This window comes from Mustela lutreola, chromosome 9 (assembly GCF_030435805.1).
Source record: "Mustela lutreola isolate mMusLut2 chromosome 9, mMusLut2.pri, whole genome shotgun sequence".
Taxonomy (NCBI): Eukaryota; Metazoa; Chordata; class Mammalia; order Carnivora; family Mustelidae; genus Mustela; species Mustela lutreola.
In genome coordinates this window covers 78879926-78905817 of record NC_081298.1, presented here as the reverse complement: position 1 = coordinate 78905817, position 25892 = coordinate 78879926, and the positions used below count along the sequence as shown (strand labels likewise).

General features: G+C 39.4%; 1 protein-coding gene across 6 annotated transcripts in view; it reads right to left on the bottom strand.

Moving 5' to 3' along the window:
• EML6 (EMAP like 6) overlaps positions 1 to 25892 on the bottom strand; it is a 284967-nt gene that overhangs the window by 86657 nt on the left and 172418 nt on the right. For all 6 annotated transcript variants that reach the window (XR_009357213.1, XR_009357214.1, XR_009357212.1 and 3 more), the window contains exons 11-17: positions 22011 to 22223; positions 17681 to 17848; positions 16549 to 16655; positions 12764 to 12882; positions 10285 to 10471; positions 8181 to 8286; positions 1060 to 1153 (exon numbers count right to left, since the gene is read on the bottom strand). Coding sequence is in view for 3 of the 6 variants with exons in the window: in XM_059187676.1 (XP_059043659.1) it covers positions 1060 to 1153; positions 8181 to 8286; positions 10285 to 10471; positions 12764 to 12882; positions 16549 to 16655; positions 17681 to 17848; positions 22011 to 22223 (994 nt within the window). In the remaining 3 variants the exon portion in view is untranslated. The remainder of the gene's footprint in view (positions 1 to 1059; positions 1154 to 8180; positions 8287 to 10284; positions 10472 to 12763; positions 12883 to 16548; positions 16656 to 17680; positions 17849 to 22010; positions 22224 to 25892) is intronic.

The following is a 25892-nucleotide window of genomic DNA, read 5'->3' as shown; positions in this document are numbered from 1 at the left end:
CAGGCAGATTTATGAGTTGTTATTTGCTGCCAAGAATTTCATCTCAATAGCACTTATTAGAAAATCTTCTGTCTTTCTCCTAAGATGGTCAGCTGGAGTCCTCAGGGCTCCATCTGTTCCTGCTCTGAGTCTCCAACAACTCACAGATCTTCATTCACTTAATCAAATTGCAAAAAAAAACAAAACAAACAAACAAAAAACACCCAAACCCTATCTTCCTATGTAATACTGTGAAGGGAAATATTAATATACAAAGTGAATAGTGAGGTTCAAAGCCATTAACTTAAAAATGACTTTATACTGAGAGACAGAAATGATGTTGGTTCATGTGAAGAAGAGCTAGTGGAGAGGTAAGCTGATAACCCGTCTTGAGCAGCGAATTATATCACTGGGCCTGGACTGCCAACTATGTTGACCTCTGACCACGGCTGGGCAAACAGCTAAGTCCAGCGTAAGTAGGAGTAGAAAGCAGTGTTCAGACCTCAGGCTGATTCAGCAGGGAGGGAGGGTGGGGTCAGGGAGGACAGGTGGCCTATAAACAGCAGTCGGTGTTGGAAAGTCTATTTATAAGATAGGGAGATTAGGGAAACAATTTGCCTGCTTTGAAAGCGAGAGGCAGACGCACACTACGGGGCCTCCTTCCCAGCATGACACAGCCTCATGACAAATGGGACTTCTGACTCCAGTGACATTGACACTCCTCTACCAGAGGCAAGATGGTTGAAAAACAAGGGGCGAGCCCCAAGTCTGAGAATAGCTGCTTTTCTACTGCTGGAGAAAGCTTTGATAAAAGCAATGAGTATATTACTAAAAGCAAAGTGATGAGTAACTTTCTGGAAAGGGTTTCAGAATTTTCCAGTTCTCTGAAACAAACATTAACTGCTCTAAGTCAGGTCTGTCTCCATGAAATATTGCAGCATGTTTTCACTTCAGTGTTAAGCTTTCCATGTGAATTCCATCTGAGTTTGAAGATGAAATCTGACCAGAAAATGGAAACTATTGACCTTTACTGAAATGAGTGAATCAGCAGGATGCCGCATGACGTTGGCACCGCCTTACCTTGTGGTGGCTATCTTTTCTCCCTTTTTCCAGTCCCAAAACACAATACTGTGAAAATCGTCTAAACCAACCGACACCAGACATTTTCCATCAGCTGTATGAAAACAACACAAATGGCAAATGACTCATTTCTTCAAAGAAAAACCAAAACATTTTATATACTGTAAAGACAAATATGAAATGGGTCTTAAGAGTATTATTTAGGCTACAATATGTTAGAAGTATGATATACTAGCTGGACCTCATGGAATAACTAGTAACAGTTGAGCTTCCTAACCCATCATAACTGGTTGATGAATTAAATCACTGATCTAACACTCCAGTCTGAGACACAGAGCTGGGGGAGGCCTCCCAAGTACATCACAAAAGCCTTGTCTATTTTATGGCAAACAAAGATCATGACATTTTCTCAAAGAGCCATTTGGCTTTATAACTCAGTCTATTTTAAGCTTTAAAAAATCAGATTCTATTTAAATCTCCAAGATAAGAGCATTATAGAAACTAAATTTTATTTCAAAAATTCTTTCAAAAGATATTATAATTAAAAAATCTTAATCTCTTAGATTCCCTGTTTCAAATGTACTATGCTTATTATAGGACATTTAGAAAATATAGATAGAGGAAATTTAAAACTCATCCCAATTTTTAGGCCTACCTTTTGGTATATATCCTGTCAGTTTCTCCACATGCTTTTAAAAAACAAAACCAGGATGATAATGAATATAGTATTATCTAATCTTTTTTCACTTGTTGTATGATGAACATTTGCCTCTAGTATTAAATATTATTTATAGTATCATCAATGATGACTATAACAGACACTTGGGTTGTTTTTAAAAAAAAAAAACTTAAAATATATTGTCTATGTAATTAAATTGAAAATCAAAAATAGTTTATATGCTTTTTCCCTTCAAGACCAAAGAGGCCATAGAGTTAGCAAGTCCTCCCCTTGCTTCCTCCTCACAAGCCAGACTCACAAGAGGAGTGTCTGGGCTCAGCGACACCACCTTAGCTCCGTGCTGACTGGGAGATGGGAGATGGGTAACTAGATTCACTATCAGTTTAGCAGGTGTCTTCTGGGATGACAGAGGACCCACAATATGGGGGCAAAGAAATAAAAGTATCTAATATGCTATTTTCCCCCAGTCTACCCAGGGTCTTAACTGGTATTTTCAAAGGCAGGTCTGGGGTAGATGTCCCATTAGAGTGGCCAGGTAAAATAAAGGAGGCCTAGTTAAACTGGAATTTCAGATAAGTCATGAATAATTTCTTAGTATATGTAGGTCCCATGCATTATTTAAATTACGTATTTATAGGTGCATTGCATGGAACATACTTGTACTAAAAAATTATTTGGCCTTCTGTATTTCCATTGGCTAAATCTGGCAACCCTCCCCATCTGCTAACTAGGGCCCCACCCGTGAGAGCACTTCCTTGTGCCAGACGGTCCCCCAAGCCACCAAGCTTCCATCTCCAGAGGCAGCAGCAGAGTCAGAGAAAGGAAGAGCCTGGCTTAACAAACAAATCCTCCTCAATTCTGGACTAAGTATGAGGCAATAGTTTGAAAGTTACATGAACCCTTTCAAGCTGTTGGGCTCAGTACCAGATGAGACATTCATGCTTTCCAAAAGTGCTAAATTATCAAGGGATTATGTTACACAAATGTGTCTTCTGAATCAAGATGAAGGATAGTCCTTATACTTAACCATTACCAGGCTTTAAATTGTGTGAGGTCTCTTTCTAAACGATTGGGAGAGGGAACTGATCATGGCTTCCTATTCATTACCAACATTACTCTTTCTGTACCTCTTGGGATGCTTGGTTCTGCTTCTGTAGTGCTATGTCTCTGTATTTTGGTGATTTTATTTTTCAGAGATTCCGCTCTCCTTTTTTAGCTTATAAGCTCTGCTAGGGCTTGGAATAATCATATCCCGATTCCTTTGTGATCCTCCCACTAAAGTTTCCAGTGAACGCTGAGGAATATTGGTGACACTGAGGAGGAAGAGGGAGACAAAGATAGGGTGTGCATATGGGGGCGCCTGGGTGGCTTAGCCGGTGAAGTCTCCAATCTTAGTGTAGGCTCAGGTTGTGATCTTGGGGTTCTAGGATCAAGCCCAGCAGTGGGCTCCCCACTCAGCAGGGAGTCTGCTTCTCTCCTCTCCCTCTGCCCTCCCCCACTCGCACACTCTCCCTCTAAAATAAATAAATCTTCAAAAAAAAAATGTGTTTACGGGTAGTATGAAGGGAAAGACAATATGCTATGTTATCTAGCTATACAAATTGTATTTGTTTTAATTATCATTTCTTTCAAAAACTTGGCACTAATATTCAGTGCCTCTTTTTTCCCCATTTATTAAGTCTACATTTTGTGTTTCCTTTCATAACCTGTGTATCTATATTAATATATCCTTAGAATGCAAGCATTCACACATTGAAAATGACGGTTCAAGTTTTGTGCCTTTGGAAGAAGATCTTGGGGTAAATTAATTTGGGGAGGCTTTTATTAGCATTTCTGCAACGCCCTATCAGCTTTTCATGGTTATATTCCTTTCTACCTCAATTCAGGACTATGAGGAGAAATGAAGAACAGTCAAATCCAGAGGTGCCTCAACAACCTCCAGACGTGCCTCTTCTTTAGGATAGTGACCTTTTCTTACATTCTGCAGGTGTAAGCGATTTCTGCATACCACATGGTTCGGAAATATAATTGGCCACCTTTTTATCTTTTCCTAGTTTTTGCCCTCTTCCACCATCCCCCAAGGAGACTTGGCTTTTGCTTTGAAAATCCATTGTTCCTTGACCAGCTGGAGTTTTGGGGTTTTTTTTTCCAGCCATATTTTTAGAGTCAAGGTAATGTCCTTTTTAAATCCTTCCAGTCACAGTATGTATTAATTATGGATATTTGGTGACATGGTCCAGAAATAATTCTAAGGCACTTAATGTCAACAACAGTAAAGGGCATAGTGGAAAGAGAAAATCTCTCCTTCAACAATTACAAGTTGGTCCCTGCATTCAGGGCTCATAAAAAATGTATAGATTTTTAGGATTGAACATAGTGAAATCCAGTTGGTCTTGGAAGTGCCCTTGTGGAAATCAGTATTATTCAGTGAAGATTTTTAAAAATATGAGTAGGATATTAAATTAAAAAAAAATTATGTGGCTGAAACTTTGCTTCTTATCTGGTTTCCTATTCACATGGAGGCACCTTCTGTCCTGTAAGCACAAAATCAAAGATGGCTCCGTTTTTCCCTAGTCAGTGGTAATATACTCACAGAGCAAAGAGTCTCTGAATTAAGTGAGATCATGTAAATTCATTCCTTCTTGTTTACAGAGTTATGTGTTATGCTTTTCCATTAAAAATGTCTTTTTGTGGGTGCCTGGGTGGCTCAGTGGGTTGAGCCGCTGCCTTCGGCTCAGGTCATGATCTCAGGGTCCTGGGATCGAGTCCCGCATCAGGCTCTCTGCTCAGCAGGAAGTCTGCTTCCTCCTCTCTCTCTCTGCCTGCCTCTCTGCCTACTTGTGATCTCTCTCTGTCAAATAAATAAATAAAATCTTTAAAAAAAAAATGTCTTTTTGTTTGCTTAACAACAGTGGCAAGAACAGATTAATCTAAACCCCCACATATGACTGCTTGTCTCATTTTCACATCTATTTGTTGCCTGCTCTGTATTTCCATGACAATTTTTTCTTCTAATAAGAGACAAATGTCCTATCATGTCTCTACAATACCTCCCTAAGTGAGCTGGCTTATAAGAAATGGATGGATATGGGGTCCTGAGGTACACAGATGGTGCCACCAGCTAGGTAATGGCCAGTGTTGGTGCCCTGCTCATGTGGATCAATAGGGAAATCTAAGTAATCTCTCTTGGCATGTTGACTTAGGCTACTTCCCAAAAGAAAGGTATAGTTGCTCCTGTTCCTATTCACATCAATGTGTGATTCAAGGCTGTTCTAGGACAGGGCTCTCTTTTCACTGGGGGTTGTTTGTATGGCGCCCCTGAGCACCAGCATGCCTATTCCACCTTTACACCGGCAAGGCGAGGTGGGGCAGCTGGAGACACTTGCCTTTGGGTAAACGGGGGACACTGAGGGCTCCAGGGATGATTCTCACACTCAGAGTTTGCACTGGCTCTGATGGAGGGCAGAGGCAGGAGTGGGCAAGAGGGCTCAGTGGAGAGTTCCTGGCATAGCTCTTGTCAGCTCGAAACCCCAGGCCTGGTGGCCTTCTTACTGCACTGAGGCCAGGAGACCTGGGTTCTAGCTCAGGATCTGCCATGGTCTGACTTTTACCACAGCCATACCAACAAACTCTCTGGATCTCCATTCTTGGTCTAGAATGTGATACAGGGCTTTTTGTTTTATCATTATCACACAAAGTACTATCAATATAACTTAAATCAAAGAGACCTCTGCTCACACTTCAGGAGGTGCCAGGGAGACCACAAAGATCAACCAGCCATCATAATTTGTCTCAGGTAAGTGTTACACATTCAAAGAAGGATCAAACACAAGTTACTGGGGACCAGCTTACTGCTACTAACTCATCTCTATTCAATGTCTTTGATCAACATTCCTCTAATCCCTTCCCTAAAGGTATGCAAGTAACAGGCATTAGTTCTTTTGATGTATCTTAATTTAAAAACAAAGAAATTAATTCTACAGAAAAAATACTCTAATGATTATTAAATTCAATTTACATTATTCTAAATTTCCTGCCACTCTGCTTATACGTTAATACACATACACACATTTCCAGTGGAAATCAGTGAATAGATGCTATTTTGAATTCTATTTTTCTCTTTCACTTAATACATAGAAATATGTATGAAATACACATAGTCTGCAAACTTGTCATTTTGAGTTACAGCTTTTATTACATGGTGCCAAATTATCTGCTGGAGTTATAGAGTCAATTTTTAATGTTGCCAAAAATATGAATATATTAGATTCTCTATAATTTAATGCACATTTATGTTTTATTTATTTTTGCTAATGGGTCTCTTACTACTTCTCTAAAGCATATTTAGTAATATAATTTTTATATTAAGTACATACATATGTATTGGTTCACAGAGTTAATTTTAGGAAAAGGGCAGCTGAGCTACTGAGGAGTAGAGCCATGGAAAAAAAGCAGAGGAAATTCATTCACATCCTTGGAAGAGAACCATATTTGAACGCAAATTGTGATTTCCTTTCAGATTTTACTGCTTTATCAAGGACATACGACACTCCTATTTTAAAGCTGTAGGCCCATCTAACTTCAGGAAGTTTGGGGACTTTGTATTCACTGTCACTGGGTGTGTCATCCAGGCTTACCGCAGGCAGGCGGCATGCCGAACTGTTCTCTCTCCCTCGGTACTCATGCATTCCTGACCTCATATGCCTGCCAGTGTGGAGTAGGGACTCTAGCCTGGAGCTTTATTAGTTCAAAAACCACAGAAAGTATCAAATAGCCTCTAATAATGATACAACAATTCAGATTTGTACAGTAGTTTACAGTATGTGAGAGTATGGAGTCACAAACAATCCCCCCAACACTGCCCCATGTTACTGGAGGTTAAAACATAAAAGAGATCATTTTCACCCAAACATGATTTACAGTGTGAGGTTCTAGTAGTAGCAGTGACAGGTGAGACAAGTGTATGAGGCAAAGCCTCATTCATTCCTTCACAGTTTTGGAGTCACTTCTGTGTCCGCAGCACAACAATGTGCACGGTGGGGAGGAGAGGGACGGGCTCTGCTGGCCCAGCAGGTTACTGTGTGAGAAGGGCACTAGCACTAACAGCTACTGCACCACATGGACCCCAACAGGCAGCATGAGGACGATGACAGCCACAGGCCAGGGATGCAGAACAAGGGGAAGGTTATTTCTCCCTGCAAGGTTGTATGAGAAACTTGCAGCATGATCTTAAAAGATGGGAGAACGTAAATGGGCATGTGGCAGCAGCATGAGCAAAGGGACACAGGCAAAAAGAAGGAGAAACGGGCATTTCGGTTCTATGGCTAGGGAGACCTAACAGAACATGAGTGAGTGGGCGGGCGGAAACACCGCAAAGGAAAGTTGAGGCCACGTCATAGAAGGTTGTGAATGACCAACCAAAGGCTTAGCCCTGAGTCAGCCAACCAAGAGGAGCCAACCAACCATGGCGGCAATGTAGCAATGTAACTGTGTTTCCAGAAGACTCCAGAACTGCATGGGAAGGACTGAGAAAGTGGAGATGGAATGGAATCAGAGTCCAGCACGACTATCATGGCAGAGATGAGAAGGAGTTCAGGCCTGAGCAAGGGAAGTAGAGAGAGGGGGACAGAGGAAGGAGAATGCAGTTGTGGGGTCATTGAACTTAATGATTAACATTACACACACTGCACATATTAAACATCTGAATGGAATTTAGAAAAAGAAAGAAAGTAAAGAATCAATTTTTGGTAGAAAGTTTATAATTTTTCTACTTATCTAGCTTCTACAATTGGAATTTAAAATTCCAGATAAAAACACCTCTGGTGATAGGACCTCATTCTCCATTCTAGCTTAAAGAAACAGCCTCACTGTAAAGGAAATGACATTCATCAGCTAGTATTCTAATAGTACTGTGTTCAAATCTTAAATTAAGGAGATGGAAAACCCAGCTCTGTTGTTTTCAATCTGAAATTTATTTCCAAAACACAAGGTTGTAAAGTGGCCCTTTGCAGAGAATTTGCAGCCCTCCCTCTAGTTTTGTATATTTTAAATTGCAAGTGCCATACTCCCACTTATTTGGAGAGATGAAATTGATGTTCTGAGTCACTGCCAGACATTCGCAGCTAAGACTCTCTACAGCAACAGCTGCTCTGGATTTCAAACAGCTCGAACAAATGCAGAGCACAGTGTGAGCTCTGGGTAATGACTTAGGAGAGAGGAAACTGGGAGAGGACGTGTAATCTAAATAGCACATTTTTTGTGTGAGGTATTCACATATCTGATTTCCGGTCTGAGTCTGGATAGCTGACGTACCAAGGGCTTAGCTTATTACAAACAGAACTCGACTAATTAGGAGCCTGTAAAAACAAAAACAAAACCCCCAAAACCCGGGCCTAAGTAAATACAAAACCATCAGTGACTTCTGTGGAAAACAGGTGCTTACCTGAAAAATCGAGCGCACACACTCCTCTCTGGTGTTGTCCTTTCAGTAGCGACAGACATTTTAGAGTTTGTGTGTCCCACACGTGAATAGCAGCATCTCTTCCAACCTTAAATAACAGGATGAGTGTTATTAACTACTCAGAAATTTTAACGAGAATAATTCCTAAGGGTCATTCTTAGAGAGCCTTCCGAGTCAGGTGCTTCTCAGAAATCCAAAACCACACATCTGGAGAGTAGGCAGCCTCTCCCAGAAATCATCTGGCCCGACACCGTTATTTTCCAGATGAGAAAACAGAGGCACAAAGAGTCAAACAGGCTCGTTCTGGGTATCAAATTGGGTGCCAGGCCGGCCTAACCTGGCTCATCGCTGCCAGGGAAGGTACAATCAAATGTCCACTGTGCTTTTTGGGTTAGTTTGACATTTCTCTCTCCTGCCTTCTCAACTCCACATACAATTCCACTTCTTGGTCAAGGAAGTCACCTGCACAATGTTACGGTCCTGACCTCAGAGTTCTGTTACCCATCTCAATTATTTCACTCACCCGAGAAAGCCTGGCTCTGCTTCTCCCCTGGGAAATGACAGTTTCGTGGCTTACCTGTTCTTAAGGTGGATTCTCCTTGAGGGGATACAAACTTCTCTCCCACCACTTCCCAACAATGGAAAAAAGTTTTACTACTAAAGTCATTTTCCTCACTTAATTGTAAGGGAAAAAAGAACCCTGTTGGGTGAAATGAATATAAGAGGGAAAATGGGACATAAAGGCATGCACATAACTAAGCAGAATCCAGCCAACTCCTATACTGTTGTATGGAGGCCCAGTTACCCCTGGAGTGGTTACTGGTGTACTGATTAGTCACTGGTTTGTCTCTCAGCAATTACAGTATAGAATGTGGTTATCTCCTCAGGGGTTTACACAAAGAACCAATCTCTGCTCTTCTTTCAAAGCAAAGTTATTAAATGCACATGAACCAAGGTCATCTGTTTATAAGAACAATAAAAGGGGGAGGGAGGAGAGTGAAAAGTACAAAGTACAAAGTACAAAGTGGTCATCAATTACTTGTAAGAAACTTAATCATGTCAGCTAATTCAAAAGAGATGGCCTAATATACAGTTGCTAGCAAACCAGTATGTCAGTTAATGGCACTTCGCTTTTGAAGGACTATAATCCTTTTATGAATTATATGAGCGCTATGGACTTTCTTCTCCTCCAATGCACATTTCTGGGGAATGACTCCCTTTATGCCCTCACTTTCACCACTCATCTCATGAACATGAGGCTATGAACTCTGTGCAAAGACTTCTCTACCACCTTTATGTCAGGTCTCAGAAACACTCATTTCTTGTTAATTTCTGACCCTCATACCACATGCTTTTCCTTGAATTTGCCACTTACATGTTGCAGATCAGTTTAAGTCTTAAAAGCTGTTAAAAGCCCATGATAAAACTGAACCAAAATGTACTCTTTCCATTGGAAGAAAAGAATACAAAACTGAAAATACTATTAACATTAATGCTTTACCACAAAATAATAAATCTGAGTTTAATGGATTTTTTGGTTAATAAAGTTGACTTTATCTCTTCCCTTTCCAAGCACAAAATGTCTGAATGCAGGCCTCTGTTTTGAGTGGCTTTTCAATGATAGGTTCAATCCAAAGTTTAGGCATCCCAAAATGATTCTGAAGGTATTTTGGTTTTTTTGAAAGGTTAAAATATAAAATGATGAATTAGTCAAAACTCATGACTTTAAGTTTTGCAAAAATAACTAGATGTTATGTTAGTATTAAAATACGGTTCATTCAATAACCATTGATTACCGAGGATACAATAGGTACTGGGTATACAGTAAGGAGGAAAATATCTTAAGACTGCATTCATGGAACTTGGTTTAGTTTTAGCTAATCCTGTTCGTACATATCATGTCAAGATGAAATCCCTCAGAGGCTTGACATTCCCACCATCACAACATGACCCAGCTTTCATTGAATCTTCAGCTTCATGCCTCATGTTTCTATCAAGTATTTCTTAAACCAGTATGTAAGCTAGGTTCAAAAGTAAATCCTGTCTCTCTTTGGCTAGGCCCCCATCTCAGAGGAGAGATCTCTACCTGCCCAGTGGCCACGTAGTCCTTCACTGGATGGATGGTCAGGCTGAGAATGTCATCATCATGCCCCAGGTACAGCCTCTGGGAGTGTTGCTGTCTGTTGTACACGACAGCAACTGCAGCAATGTGATAGACCACTTCCCCAGTCTGCGTGTAGAACAGATTGTTTCTACAGTCGTAGCCTCTGTAACTGAAGCACAAGTCCAAGAAATGCACAGTAGCTGAATGGACAGTGAGTCAACAGAGCAGGAGAGATTAGAAGACAAAGCTATCACACTGATAGGCACATGCACAAGCAGAACCTCAGGTATCTCCAGAGTCGCTTGGGACAGTAATCTTCAACAGGGCTACAAGGAGCTCTGAGGACATGTGAGGACTCTCTAAAGGGCAAATGTGCCCTGGTAATTTTAACAGAATTTGTTACTAGAGCCTCAGCTACTGTGTATGTGTTCTTTCCTAAAAGTGGCCAGTCTGAGAACACACCTGTGAGGAGGTGCAGCTTTTCCCTTCCCACCTCCCCTTTCTCTATCACCTTCCCCTCACATTCCTCTGTCCACCTAGAATCTTACTGTGGTGTGTAACCATAGTAACATTGAACTATGGTTGCAGCATCGAACCTCCCAAGAATACCAAAATGAATTCAAGTGCGGATGTTGAAAGTGAACAATTTCAATAACTAGATATGAAGTTCTTTTCCAAGTCAAAGGATTTCCAATTTTTTGCTTTTAACAAAATTGAAGAGTGATTTAACTGAATTGTCAGGTGATAGATCATTATATTTTCATGTGATGTACCAAAATTACAAAATATACCTGTTTTTTTTTTTTTTTTTTTTTTAAAGATTTTATTTATTTATTTGACAGAGAGAAATCACAAGTAGATGGAGAGGCAGGCAGAGAGAGAGGGAAGCAGGCTCCCTGCTGAGCAGAGATCCCGATGTGGGACTCGATCCCAGGACCCTGAGATCATGACCTGAGCCAAAGGCAGCAGCTTAACCCACTGAGCCACCCAGGCGCCCCAAAATATACCTGTTTTGCAAGAGGAGTTTAAAGTACTGAATAAGATTGGTATGACAAAATTGCTTCCTTTCTCATCTACTTATTTATATAAGCTTTCTCAGTTCTCATAACTATTAAAAAAAGAAAAATGGGACTAGAATCAATACTAAACTCTATCACATTCTAGCAATAATATGTGTGTTTATATATCTGAACTCACTGAAAAAAAATCTTATTAAAATTGCTTGCCAATAAAATTGTTTATATTTGGTAAGTACTTATTAGAATGTGTGCTATGTTTATGTTGGTCTGACAAGCTTTCAACTACTAAGAGTTGTAACAAAAATTCAATCCAAAAAAGAATGAACACTAAGAGCAGCAATGTCCTGTAGGAACATGATGCAAGCCATGTAGGTAAGTAAAAATTTTCTACATTAAGAAAAAGAAACAGATGAAAATTATTTTAAGAACATTTAACCCATTATGTCTAAAATATTATTATGTAATCAATATAAAACATTTAAGTAGGCTCTATGTTCAGTATGGGACTTGAACTCATGACCTCAGCTGAGATCAAGACTGGAGCTGAGATCAAGAGTCTGACACTTAACTGGTTCAGCCACCCAGGCATCCCTTAATATAAAGCATTTTAATGAGATATATTACATTTTTTATCTCATACTAAGTCTTCAAAATCCAGGGTGCATTTATGCCTACAACACATCTGAATTCAGATGAGCCACATTTCATGTGGCCAGTGGCTTTAAGTGGATACCATGCCAGATAACACAAGTTAGAGACTTAGGATCACAAGGAATTAAATTTAAATTGCACTTATATACATTTCTTTCCTTGCAAAAAGTATGATAGGGTGATCGATAAAAGCCATTCAAGCATAAAAATACTACATTAGAATAAAATTCTATGGGAAAAGTAGCATAGAAATATGAGCTCAGGTACTTTTTAAATTGGGGGTGGTAGGAATCAAATATCTATGACTGATCCCCTTCAATGAATGATGAACTTATAAAGCACTAGACATTATATTCTTCACAATCATTTAATCTTACACTGAAAAATTTTAGATGTCAACTTAAAGTGTGGAAGGTTGAGCATTATTTTTAAATTCTAAATTATTGTGGGCATATGTAAGCAAAGTTGTTTGAAGAAAATATTGTCCTAAGTGGAGCCAGCTAAATAGAGCAGGAGATATGGGGGTAACAGGAACAGGGACTGGGGAGAGAACAGAGTGGGGAACAATGAGCCACAGAAACATATGCGTACAGAAGTCAATGAAGCATGAAAAATCTAGATACACACATTGTTATGGCCACAGAACATCAACTGAGACAACCGGACAGAGAATCATGGTTCCAATATTAACTTCAGGTAAGTAAACACCAGAGAGAAGAACCAGCCTGAAGTGGGACAGCACCAAGAAGAGGGGACCCAATGGTCTGACAAGGCTGGTGACAGGCACCCACCCGTGTATGAACTGGAGTTTCAAGCTGTCCTCAGGAGCCTTTTCTCTTTTGAGGAAGGGCACTGCATGGTTTTTCTCTTTACTTTGTTGCTTTAGCTGAGGTAGATCTTCTTTGTAAACCTTAAAGCATAGCAGAAACATTTAGTCGAGACTCTCCAGGTTTCAAAAATATTAATATCTTGGCATTGTCAGGAGGTCTTTAACTGCAGAAAATTAAGTTTTTGAGAACATAAGAAGCAAAAAATGGTCATCCAGAGACAAAAGTTGGTCATTATATATAATGATCAAGGGGTCAATTCATCAAGGAGATATAACCATTTTAAATACATACCTAACATCAGAGCACCAAATATATAAATCACATACAAACAGAACTAAAAGGAGAAATAAACATCAGTAGTGTAATAGTTGGGGAAGATGTCACTCTGAACAATGGATAGATGATGATCCAGACCAGGAATCAATAGGGAACTAGCAACTGAAGAACACTGCAGACCAAACAACCTAGCAGACATATTCAGAACATCCCAGGCATCAGCAGCAGTACATGCACTCTTCTCAGGACACATCAGATGTTAGGCCACAAAACAAGTCTCAATAAATTCAAGAAGATAGAAATCACATCAAGTATGTTTTCTGGCCACTGTGGTATGGAAGTAGAAATCAGTCATCACAGGAAGAAAGCTGGAAAGTTCATAAGCTTGTAGAAATTAAACCACACAGTTCTGAACAACCAACCGATGAAAGAAGAAATCAAACGGGGAAAAAAATGTCTTGAGACAAAAGACAATGGAAACACAACATAACAAAACTTATGGGATACAGCAAAAGCAGTTCTAAGAGGAAAGACTGAAGCTATCAACATATACTTAAGAAAAAAGAAAACTCTCAGATCAACAACCCAACAATATACTCTCAAGGAATGAGAAAAAGAACACACTAAGCCCAAAGTTAGCAAAAGGAAGGAAATAATAAAGATTAGAGCAGAAATATATGAAATAGAGAATAAGACAATAGAAAAGACGAACAAACTCAGAGTTGGTTGGTTTTTTGAAAAGATAAACCCAATAGAGTACATAAAGCATGAGAATGAAGTTTAATTCCTAATGAACAAAACTATCCTGAAATAACTTTTGAATCATTGGGATTTAAGATCATCTTGAGTTTAAATAATTTATATTCAGAAAATATCATAATTTTCTGGTAAATAAGAAAGGAAATTATTCAATAAATTATCAATAAAAATCAATAAAATTATTTTCTATAATTTATTCTAAAGCAAGAAATCTCTTGATGATTCTGACATTTGCAAAATGCACACCTCATGAATCTTGGTGATCACTCTTTGGAATTATCTTCTTTCATGATCTCATGCATCTTGACAGATCAGACTCTAAGATTTAGAGCAAAGCTCCTGGCCTAACCTAGGACCTAAATTGTGCTGCTGACTCAGAGAACATTTCCTACAATCTAATCTAAATGCAGATAAAAAGTAATATATCTCTATCATGTATTCATGCCCTACTATTGAGAGATATCAATTTAACACAGTCAAGACAAAGTAAATCTATTAATTGCTCAACTTCATAAAGGAAAAATTTCATTTGATAAAGCTATGTAACTAAAAGAATATTATCATAATAAAGTCTCTGTCTAGGATTTAACCAAAAATCTTTAAAATTAAAAACAAAAGGAAGTCAGAAGATACTTCATTACTGCTTTGTCTATTGCAGCTGCAATGAATTAAGCTTGTAAAAGCTGAAGATAATTACCCATCTGAGCCCATGGTGCTTTTTTCAGCTCATCAACTACTCAAGAGAACTGAATTCTGGTCTTGGCATTTCTACCGCTTTTGAATATGCCTCATGACCTCTGTGGACCTAAAATTCCCATCTGTAGAACAGAAAAAAACCTTCCTGCTCAGGAGTAACTCAGCAACAAAAAAATAATGTAAATCAAATAATATAGATAAAAGCTTCAGATAATCAGATGCAAGGCAGAATATATAAATCCTAGGCATGGATTTCAGTATAGTCAAGCCTTTTCATTCTTTTACTAGCACCTTTTTACTAAATATAAAACTCCCAACCAAAGGAAATGGTTTTTCTTTTTTTCATAAATTTTATGCTCATTTTGCTTAAATTCCATTTCCTCTTGATATTAGGGTATAATATTGTGTGTGTGTGCGTATTTCCACATTAATAATTTCCTTTCAATCCTCACCTTTAGATTTACTGCATTATACATTGCAAAGTCAAGTTGATTTCATCAAGAAGTTGACCCAAACCATCAGTTGGACTGCCTTTGTACTATTCTTTCAAACATGGAATCAGTGAGTGATGATTACAGGGTGGAAAAAAAAAAGTCATCATCTGGAAAGGTTCAGTGCTTATGCAGAGGCAAAGCCAAGCAATACATAGAATGTGCACTTTGGAGAGATCTGCATTCTAATCTTAATACTATGGGTGATGTGGCTGTGGACAAAGTACTTAACCTCTCGGGGTTATTGTGGGTTGGATTTGGTGTATGGAAAGCACAGGATCTGGCCCCATAGAGACACAATGATACACATCAGCGGTCCCCAGCCTCTATGGTAATTTCCCTGGGCAACACTGACAGCTGCTGTGTCTGAAATGGAAGTCTTACTCACTCCATGTTCAGGTACATAGTCTGCTCCACAGACTCTCATGAAATGACAAGGAAGAAAATAGAATATCTATGGTTATCAACCATAAAAAAGAGATGAGTCTCCAGATTCCCGTGAAGGACGGCTCTCTTTAACACTCACTGTTTAGCACTAAAATGAAATGTCTATTTTCAAAAAATTCAGACCCAATTTGGTTGTGATTGTGCAACTTTCTACTAGGGGTGATTTCCAACTGGAGAGATCATGCATATTGTATTTGGGCTTTTACTTTAATTAAATGGACAATGGTCTTTGTAACTGGTCTTCATAATAGTCTATGTAAGTTAAGAGAGAAAGCAGGACACCAGCTCACTTGCAAAGTACCATGGCTCTGAGGCTACCAATTCTGTAAAGAAAACACATGCTTTCATGATGTGTTAGAAAATAAAAAATTGCATATTTTTCTGGAAAAAAAATTTTTTTAAAAGATTATATTTGAGAGGAGCCTGGGTGGCTCAGTGGTTAAAGCCTCTGTCTTCAGCTTGGGTCATGATCCCAGGGTCCTGGAATTGAGACTGTATCAGGCTCTCTGATCAGTGGGGAGCCTGCTTCCTCCTCTCTCTCTCTCTCCGCCTGCCTCTCTGCCTACTTGTGATCTCTGTCAAATAAATAAATAAATCTTAAAAAACAGATTTTATTTGAGAGAGAGAGAGAGAAAGAAAGTGATAGAAAGCAGGAGAGAGTGTAGGGTCAGAGGGAGGAGCAGACTCTTCGCTGAGCAGAGAGCCTGACTTGGGGCTCGATCCCAGGATCCTGAGATGATGACCTGAGCCAAGGGTAGATGCTTAACTGACTAAGCCATCCAGGTGTCCCTGCAAAAAAATATTTCAAAGTTGTAGATGCTAAAGAGACAGAAACCCTATTGCAGGTTCAGTTTTAAAACTGGCTACTACCTTCCACTTAAAAAAAATTTAATAATGTGAAAGGGTAAAGGCCTTATTTTCAATCTGCACTTAAAGACAAGAGGCAGGGGATTTTCCTTATTCTTGTCTTGATTCTCTTCTGCCTAAGTACCAGACATTTTTAGTGCAACGTCCAAATCCAATGAGATTGATGTTCTGCGCTGTAAAGCATCTGTTATGAGCTCTCTGCTTACTGACCTGGCGATCATAATTGATTTGAGTTTCTTGCTCAATATCAGAGTCCAATTCTGGTACATCAGATAAATCCGAATCAGATTCTTCACTGTAGGAATCAGTGCCACCTTCTGCAGAAATACAACCCATGAGAAACAAGTGAAGTTTGGAGACCCAACAGAGTTTATACATTTATTTAAAATATTTCCTTTCTTCTAGCAAAGTAAATTTAAAAATCACTATGCCATACTTTTCCTTTGATTTCCTTAGGTTCTTAAAACATCTTTTTTCCCTCATCTTTCGGTTAAGTTCAGCACACTCCTTTCAGGAGCATTAACAGATAAAGGCAACTACTCCCCTTACCCCACCCCGGCAGCAAGACCGAATTCATTTCCACACTTTTAAGAGATAACAAATCTTTGCGTTTTAAGTTTTGCTTTGGGAAAAAAAAAAAAAAAAAAAAAAAAGACAAGAAAGAAAGAAAAAGTCAGGCAAAGGTTCTACCAGAATGAAGCCTGGTGAAAAAGGAATCCAGCTTCGTAGTTCAGTAAATATCCTCTTAGCCTTTTGCCATGTCCACCAAGTGGGTGGTAACTGCCACGGTCAAAACCTACAGAAACTCTCCTAATGAAAACATTTCCTCACCTGGTTTTAAATTTTATTACCTGTTTATTTCTGCTGGCATCACAGTAAATAGAATGACTATACATCCCCTGAACTGGAACACACTGGTCCCATTACAGACCATTCTTTGAACTTCACTCTGGAGCCAACTCCTACTCCCAAGGTTACTCTGTGTTCCCCCTGCTATCTCACCGTGTAGACCCGCCACCATTACAGTTGTCCTGAAGAGGCTGAAATGTCTTTGTTCCTGTTATTCTCCAAGGCTAAATCTTCATGTAAACCTTCGACCTTCAACTTGCAATTGGTATAAACAAAATCCTTTGAAGGAAATTATTCAATTGACTCATATGTGTAGCAAAAGTTTCGTTTTTTTTTTTTTAACTTTTTATAAAATAAAATTTTTGAATTTTATTATAGGACTGAATTTTTCAAAATTGCTTTAACTCTTTATCTTCAAAAGATATGTTAGAACATTCTTTGAAATTTTTATTGACAAAAAAAGAAATGCTGAAAAATTATAATTGGTTTTTACCCTGGGGTGCAGTTTCCAACAGACCGTTGCTGACACCTTCTGGAATAAATCTCCACTGGAAAACTGAGTGGTCAGCCCCTCCTGTGCTCAATACCCACTGAAAATCATGGGACCAGCGGACATTTGTGACATGTGCAGAATGGCCCACATATTTTCTAAATTTGGCTCCTGAAAAGATATTTTTGAGAAGATTAGTACTGGGAAAAAAAAAAATAGAATTCATGGGTTAAAAATTCAATTCCTCTTCATGTTGAAAAGTAAAATTCTTAAATATATTAGAAAATGCAATTTTCAGTATTACATATCATAAAAAGCAAAGACTCTTCAAATTCTCCAAATTATTCCAATATGGATTAAGCTAAAAATGGCCTTAAAATTTAAGTCCTGTGGCTGAAAACACATCTGAGCGTGTTCCAGATAATGCCTACTGCTTCACTGATTCTGAAAATAAGATGCTTCAGAATGATTGTCTTATACATTCTTATTCAAATACAGTAAGATAGATAGTCCTTTGCAAAAGGAAATGATAATTCTATGGAAAAGAAGTCAGACTACTGTTCAGAGTTATATGGATGTAGAGCTGGGAGAATTAAATTTTGTTTCCTTGCACTGATTGCTTTACTCAGTGAACACCATCCCCAGGTAATGAATTCAGAAGGAAAGCTAATTGCACTAAACAGTTGCCCCTGAAATACTCAAGTCTCCGGTCCAGGCTTGGTACAGGGGAGCACAAAGGCAGACATGGAAACAAGAGCTGTCCCTCCTACCATATGGAGGCCTAGCACTCCAAAAGACTATGGGAGATTTCAGGGGCAGCAAGCACCACCGCATCCCTCCTTCAGAAACAATTGTACCTACTGCAGGCCCTCTAATGGAATCGCTTCAATAGGGGAGAAAGCCATTTGTTCAACTGAAATGTGTTTCAAATTCACTCATTGCAGAGGTAATGATTTAAATGTATATGAAGGTGAAAATGACCGCATTATTTTAAAATGCCACCACCAAGCTGCCCCCATCTGTGCACTCTACTACTGTTTGCTTTCTTCTTCGTCAGAGCACTTCTCACGAGATGTGTTTACATTTTCCTTACCGTGTCCCCTCCGAAGAACAAAAGCTCCATGAGGGCAGGGATTTGTGTCTGTTCTAATTGTTGATGTATCTCCAGCCTCTACAACAGCACGTAACAAATATTCACTGAATAAAGGAAGACCATGTCCATGTCTTCCCAGGCTTTCCTTAGGACACATTCACTTTACAAGGCCTCCCTTTGTTCTCTGAAACACAAGGATGTCTCAGGCCTTTGCCCTCATCTCCTCTCTGGCAGGCCTCTGTCCCATGGCTTTAGGTACTGTCCATACGCTCTCCACTGCCAAACATTCGTCTTCTGGCCCTCAGTTCTCCCTAGTCTGCTGGTGGGCCATGTGCTGTGTCCAGTTAGATGTCTAACAGGTACCTCAGACTTACCATGAGCAAAAAAGACCCAGGAGTTCCCCTTTCCTTCTCTCTTATCCCCACCTCTCTCTCTCCCAAACACATACTCCCTTGCTCGTTTTCCCATCTCCATAAATGGTGCCACCATCCACCCCACTGATGAAGCCTAAAACTTAGGACTCACCCTCGGTTTCCTCTCTTTCCCTCCATTCCCACAACCAGTCCATCAGCAAGACCTTCAGCTCTACCTTTAACACTGTGTTTCATAACCTCATGGAGTTGTGTTCATATCTGTTCCTAACACCGTTGTCCAAGCCACCTCATCTCTCACCTGGACTTGTGCAAGAATCTAATTGAAGTTTCCTCTTCCCTAATCCATCCCACATGATATCAAAGTGGTCTTTTAAAAACTTAGACTGGTCATGTCGCTCCTCCATTTTAAGCCCTCAATAACTTCCCACCACACTTAGAATAAGATCCAAATTTCCAACAGTGGCTACGAGGCCCTTGACATGGTCCCCACTGCCCTCTCCAGCTTCTGAGTACACAGTGCTCCCCTCATTCATCACACTCTAGCCACCCTGACCTTTATGTTTCTCTCCTGCATCAAGCTCATCCAAGCTTTAGTGAAAGCCAACACTTTTCCCCTCAAGGTCCAGAGTTTATGCAACCTGTGTCTTACAACATCCAGGACACTTATTTTGGGAGGGAGTACTTCAAGGACTGTCTGAATACATGTGTGCCTGTGTGTGTGTGGGGGGGGGCGTGTAGCATTAATGGGGCAGCAGCACACAAGTTAGCCAAACAGGAGAGCCTTCCCTCGGAGAAGGGCTGGTGCCAAGGTGGTAAGATGTGGCAAATGCCAATGAGCAAAGCTTTGGATTTTTTTACTTCATGGAAGTTTCTATATGGTGGTGGTCAAACAGAATGGAGTCTAAATGACATCAGGGGAATTATCGGTAACGATACTAGCTATTTTAAAAGATTTGAAAACTGCCAAAATGAAATGAGAAAAATTGGGTTGGTGATGTAAAAATAAAAACCACTGTAGGCATTTTCATTAACTACAGAACATTTATGTCAGAACACTGTACAGCATAATCTTAAGCACATTAATTATAAATGTATCAGTTAACTTGATTGGGAGTTTTATTTAATCACAATTGAAAACTACCATGTTTGCTCAGTCTCCACACTTCTGGTCACTAGCCGCTGTCATGTTTGGCTGTTATAGGCTCAAAAGTTGGGGAACACCTGCCACTGGGACCCTGGGCTGTAGGGCAAGGATTTCTACCAACTGTTACCATTCCTGTCAGCAATACTCCTTTCAGAACTCCCCTGCTGGTAGTTTAGGTACAGAAAGGACACAGAAGTCTGAATGTCTCTGAGATAAATTGCAAGATTTATAAACCATGTGTCATGAAAATCAGAACAAGTCAATTTTCTCTGAGAATACGGATACTTCCCCAGACTGCTGAGGTGGATTTTATTACTCCCACCACACTGTCACTCAGCTGTCAACCTTCCTTTACTCCACAGATGTCTCCTGTGTGCCATCATCCTCAGGGTTGTTTTACATATCAGGGTGTCTCATTCGGACAGACAGAACTGTTCACCACCTCCCTCCCTCTTCCCCCATTCTCATCAATAATCCCAAGATATCCATTTCCATTCCTATTTTCCAGACCCAAGACCACCATACAAGTCTTGCAGATACAGAGGAAATACAAACTCTCAGTGAGTTAACCTCCTCCCAAGTCCTGACTCTTAAGACCAACAATATTGCTTCGGGCCCCAATGAGGATTCTTCTCTGCTCCCACGATCCTTCTGGTTGCCTAACTCACGTTCTGCAAGAATATTGCTCAGTCTAACTGGATACACCCTATTACTGAAAAGACCATCAGGGAGGGGAGAGTGAATTAGGCATGTTGAGGTAATTTTGTGCCATTGAAAGAGGGCCATTTTGTCAAGTGGAAATGATGGCAGCTTTGCTATGCGTTTTATGTTCAATTCTCAACCATAACTATTGCTGCTTCAGAGCTGCCAGTTAGCCGAAAATGACTTTCCAATTACATTTTTCACTCCCTTTCCTTTCTTAATATAAAAATCGCTCAAGTGAGCAAGTTCTCAGGCCACAGCATGCCCCCACTGATTACTTTCTGAAGACCATGTTTTCAGGCTGGTGGGGACTCTTAGAAAAACCTGTGTGTGGGCTTTGCCTCAACTTTTTAAGGAAGAAGAAGACAGGGTCATTACGTGGCTAATTCAGGCAAATTCTACAAAGCGAAGGTGCCACAAAAATTGAAGTGACAAGATTTTAACAACAATAAAACAAAAGAACAAAATGCAAGAGGAGAGTTTTTTGAACCTATCTTCACTCTCAAAAAATTCGCCAGTTATGTCAATTGCATTCCCAAGATTAGTGCTACACAAGGGGTCTGACAACTGTGTCATCACCAGAACAATCGCTTTCAGATTTTATCTTAAAGACGTCTAAAAGGATCTTGCTTGACTTTCCCCATGGAAGCACAATTAGCTGTAAATTATAAAGGAATTTCAACTACAATACTTGAATGTAATAAATAAATTATGAGTGTTAATTTACAAAAATAAAAACTATGACTTATTTAAAATATGAAACATGAATCTTATGAATCATAAACTTGCTAGTAATAACTGTGAACAAAATCTGCCTTGAATTAGTAAAATCCTGTGTTTTAGAACATCAAAAGTAAATGACACCAACAACGCATCTTACCTAACAGTGTAAAAGAGTAAAAATGAATAAAAAGATGAAATGAATAATCTGCAAGAATAGACCCCAAGAAAATCAGTCTTAATTACGCCGTGCATACATTCTAGAATAGTTACTCAATAAAATCTCACTTTTGGTCTTACCTTTCTTGAGACAAGGAAATTTAAACAATTTAACTAGTCCAAAATCATCGCCAGAAACCAGCACTGAGCTATTGTAATTTGCATCCACTGAATTGATGTCAGTAACATCAGTGTACTTCGGCCAAATCCCACTCACTTCAGGGCCTTTTACACAAGTCCAGGAGGCCCAGGGAATTCCTTTGATTTCTTCTTTATTTGTTAAAGGCTTCCCAGCTGAAAATTATCAATATATGGTAACATTATGTTACATTTAAATAAAAAGCATATTCTAATTTGCTTTATTCATTTTTCTTATAGAGGTTTATATAATTTCAAAAAAAATTCTGTAAACCAAGGAACCTAAAGATTCTACTCTCTTTACCAAATTTGCGATTGTTTTTTTCTTCTAGCAGATATAAAGAGAGTCCATGATCAAAACTCAGATATGGAGATAAGCAAGAAAATGATCATTTTAATCAATGTAATACCTGAAACCACTATACAAATACTGTGCTTTGTATTATTGATGAAATGACTTGTATTAAGTCATATATTATCATATCGAGTCACTAACAGTTTGCCATGTTTTTTAAAAATTTTATTCTCAACTTCTACTTTTCATAATTCAAAGAACCATAGAAGTAATTTTTCAAAATTCAGGCAAAGTTTGTGTAAACATCTAATGGATATTATATAAATTTAAAAGCATTAGACAATGAAAATCCACCAAATTTTGTTGGAGTAAACATAAGTGGTTAGGGAGAAGAGTCTTGGCAGTTGTGCCTGGTATGTTCTCAAATGTATGGCATGTTTCCCCATTTGTACCAGAAGCTGGTGAGGGAGGTCACCCAGGGCCACACAAAGGCAGAAACATAAAGATAAAGAAATGCTTGGGGAAATGTCCCACCATATACAATTGTAAAATTCAAAATCAAGACAGTATAGCATACTACCTCACAGTTTCTTCTTCAAAAATAAACAAACAAAGGTTTTCAAATAAAGAACATGTCAAATTGGCACACAGAAATTCTGGCCTGTGACAGTGTCTCATAAAAATTCATGAAGATGACCATAAATCAGAAAGTTGACAGAACACAGTCTTTGACCCAACATCCCCACTCTGGAAAATATAGTCCAAGGAAGTAACTCAGAAGAGGAAACCCCCCTATATAAAGATATCTGGAGATGCACCATCTGTACCAGGAAAGAGACTGAAAATAAGCAAGCCCAAATGCTCATTAACAGGAGAACAAGAAAGCAAAGCAGGATGTTACTTTGCTATTGCAAATGATAAACATGTATTCCATAATTTTTCACATATGGAAAATATATATGAAATAATTTCAAGCAAAGAAAGTAGACACAGAAATATCTACCTAGTGATGATGTGCTGATGAATTAATTGGGCAGAGGCTCTTTAAAAAGCTATAGTTACATTAGATGGTATATACTATTTTCCAGTGAAAATTAATTTTTCAAGAAAATTTTTAAGATAAAATATTATTTGATGACAAGATCCATATTAAAATTTTCTTATGTTAAAAAAATTAGAGGAGTCAAGATGGCAGAGAAGTAGCAGGCTGAGACTACTTCAGCTAGCAGGACATCAGCTAGATAGCTTATCTAAAGATTGCAAACACCTACAAATCCAACAGCAGATCGAAGAGAAGAAGAACAGCAATTCTAGAAACAGAAAATCAACCATTTTCTGAAAGGTAGGACTGGTGGAGAAGTGAATCCAGAGCAACGGGAAGATAGACCCTGGGGGGAGGGGCCGGCTCCCGGCAAGCGGCGGAGCAACAGAGCACAAAATCAGGACTTTTAAAAGTCTGTTCTGCTGAGGGACATCGTTCCAGAGGCTAAACCAGGGTGAAGTCCACACGAGGTCAGCGTGGCCTCAGGTCCTGCAGGGTCACAGAAGGATCGGGGGTGTCTGAGTGTCTCAGAGCTTACAAGTATTAGATCGGGGAAGTCAGCTCCAGAGACAGAGCCGAGGAGTGAGCTCCCAGCTCGGGGTTACCTTGAACAGTTCACACGCTGGTGAGCTTGGAGGGCGGCCAGAGGCCACAGAGATGGGAGTAATTGGGCACTGTTCTTTGAAGGCCACGGCGGAGTGGGGCTCTCAGCTCCTCCGGGCCAGAGACCAGGAGGCCGCCATTTTCATTCCCGACCTCCGGAACTCTACGGAAAGCGCTCAGGGAACAGAAACTCCGGAAAGCAAACCCCGAGCGGATTACTCAGCCCGGCCCCTGGTAAGGGCGGTGCAATTCTGCCTGAAGCAAAGACACTTGAGAATCACTACAACCGGCCCCTTCCCCAGAAGATCAACAAGAAATCCAGCCAGGACCAAGTTCACCTACCAAGGAGTGCAGTTTCAATACCAAGGAGAGCAGCGGAATCCCAGAGGAGAAAGCAAAGCACGGAACTCAGGGCTTTCTCCCCATGATTCTTTAGTCTTGTAGTTAATTTATTTATTTTTCTTTTTCAATTTTTTTTTCTCTTCTTCTGCTAAATTTTTTTTTAACTTTTACCCTTTTCTTTTTTAATGTTTTTTAAAAAATTATTTATTTGACAGAGAGAGAGATCACAAGTAGGAAGAGAGGCAGAGAGAGAGAGGAGGAAGCAGGCTCCCTGCTGAATAGAGAGCCTGATGTGGGACTCGATCTCAGAACCCTGAGATCATGACCTGAGCCGAAGGCAGTGGCTTAACCCACTGAGCCACCCAGGCACCCTCTTTTTTAATGTTTTTTAACTAGTTTGCTAATATATATATTTTTTCTTTTTTATACTTGTTCTTTATTCGTTTTCTTTCTTTAACTGCTTCTTTTCTTTCTTTCTTTCGTTTTTTTTTTTTTTCTTTCTTTCTGAACCTCTTTTTATCCCCTTTCTCCCCCCTCACGATTTGGGATCTCTTCTGATTTGGTTAAAGCATATTTTCCTGGGGTTGTTGCCACCCTTTGAGTATTTTACTTGCTCCTTCACATACTCTTATCTGGACAAAATGACAAGGCAGAAAAATTCACCACAAAAAAAAAGAACAAGAGACAGTACCGAAGGCTAGGGACCTAATCAATACAGACATTGGTAATATGTCAGATCTAGAGTTCAGAATGACAATTCTCAAGGTTCTAGCCGGGCTCGAAAAAGGCATGGAAGATATTAGAGAAACCCTCTCGGGAGATATAAAAGCCCTTTCTGGAGAAATAAAAGAACGAAAATCTAACCAAGTTGAAATCAAAAAAGCTATTAATGAGGTGCAATCAAAAATGGAGGCTCTCACTGCTAGGATAAATGAGGCAGAAGAAAGAATTAGTGATATAGAAGACCAAATGACAGAGAATAAAGAAGCTGAGCAAAAGAGGGACAAACAGCTACTGGACCACGAGGGGAGAATTCGAGAGATAAGTGACACCATAAGACGAAACAACATTAGAATAATTGGGATTCCAGAAGAAGAAGAAAGAGAGAGGGGAGCAGAAGGTATACTTGAGAGAATTATTGGAGAGAATTTCACCAATATGGCAAAGGGAACAAGCATCAAAATCCAGGAGGTGCAGAGAATGCCCCTCAAAATCAATAAGAATAGGTCCACATCCCGTCACCTAATAGTAAAATTTACAAGTCTTAGTGACAAAGAGAAAATCCTGAAAGCAGCCCGGGAAAAGAAGTCTGTAACATACAATGATAAAAATATTAGATTGGCAGCAGACTTATCCACAGAGACCTGGCAGGCCAGAAAGAGCTGGCATGATATATTCAGAGCACTAAACGAGAAAAACATGCAGCCAAGAATACTATATCCAGCTAGGCTATCATTGAGAATAGGAGAGATAAAAAGCTTCCAGGACAAACAAAAACTGAAAGAATTTGCAAACACCAAACCAGCTCTATAGAAAATATTGA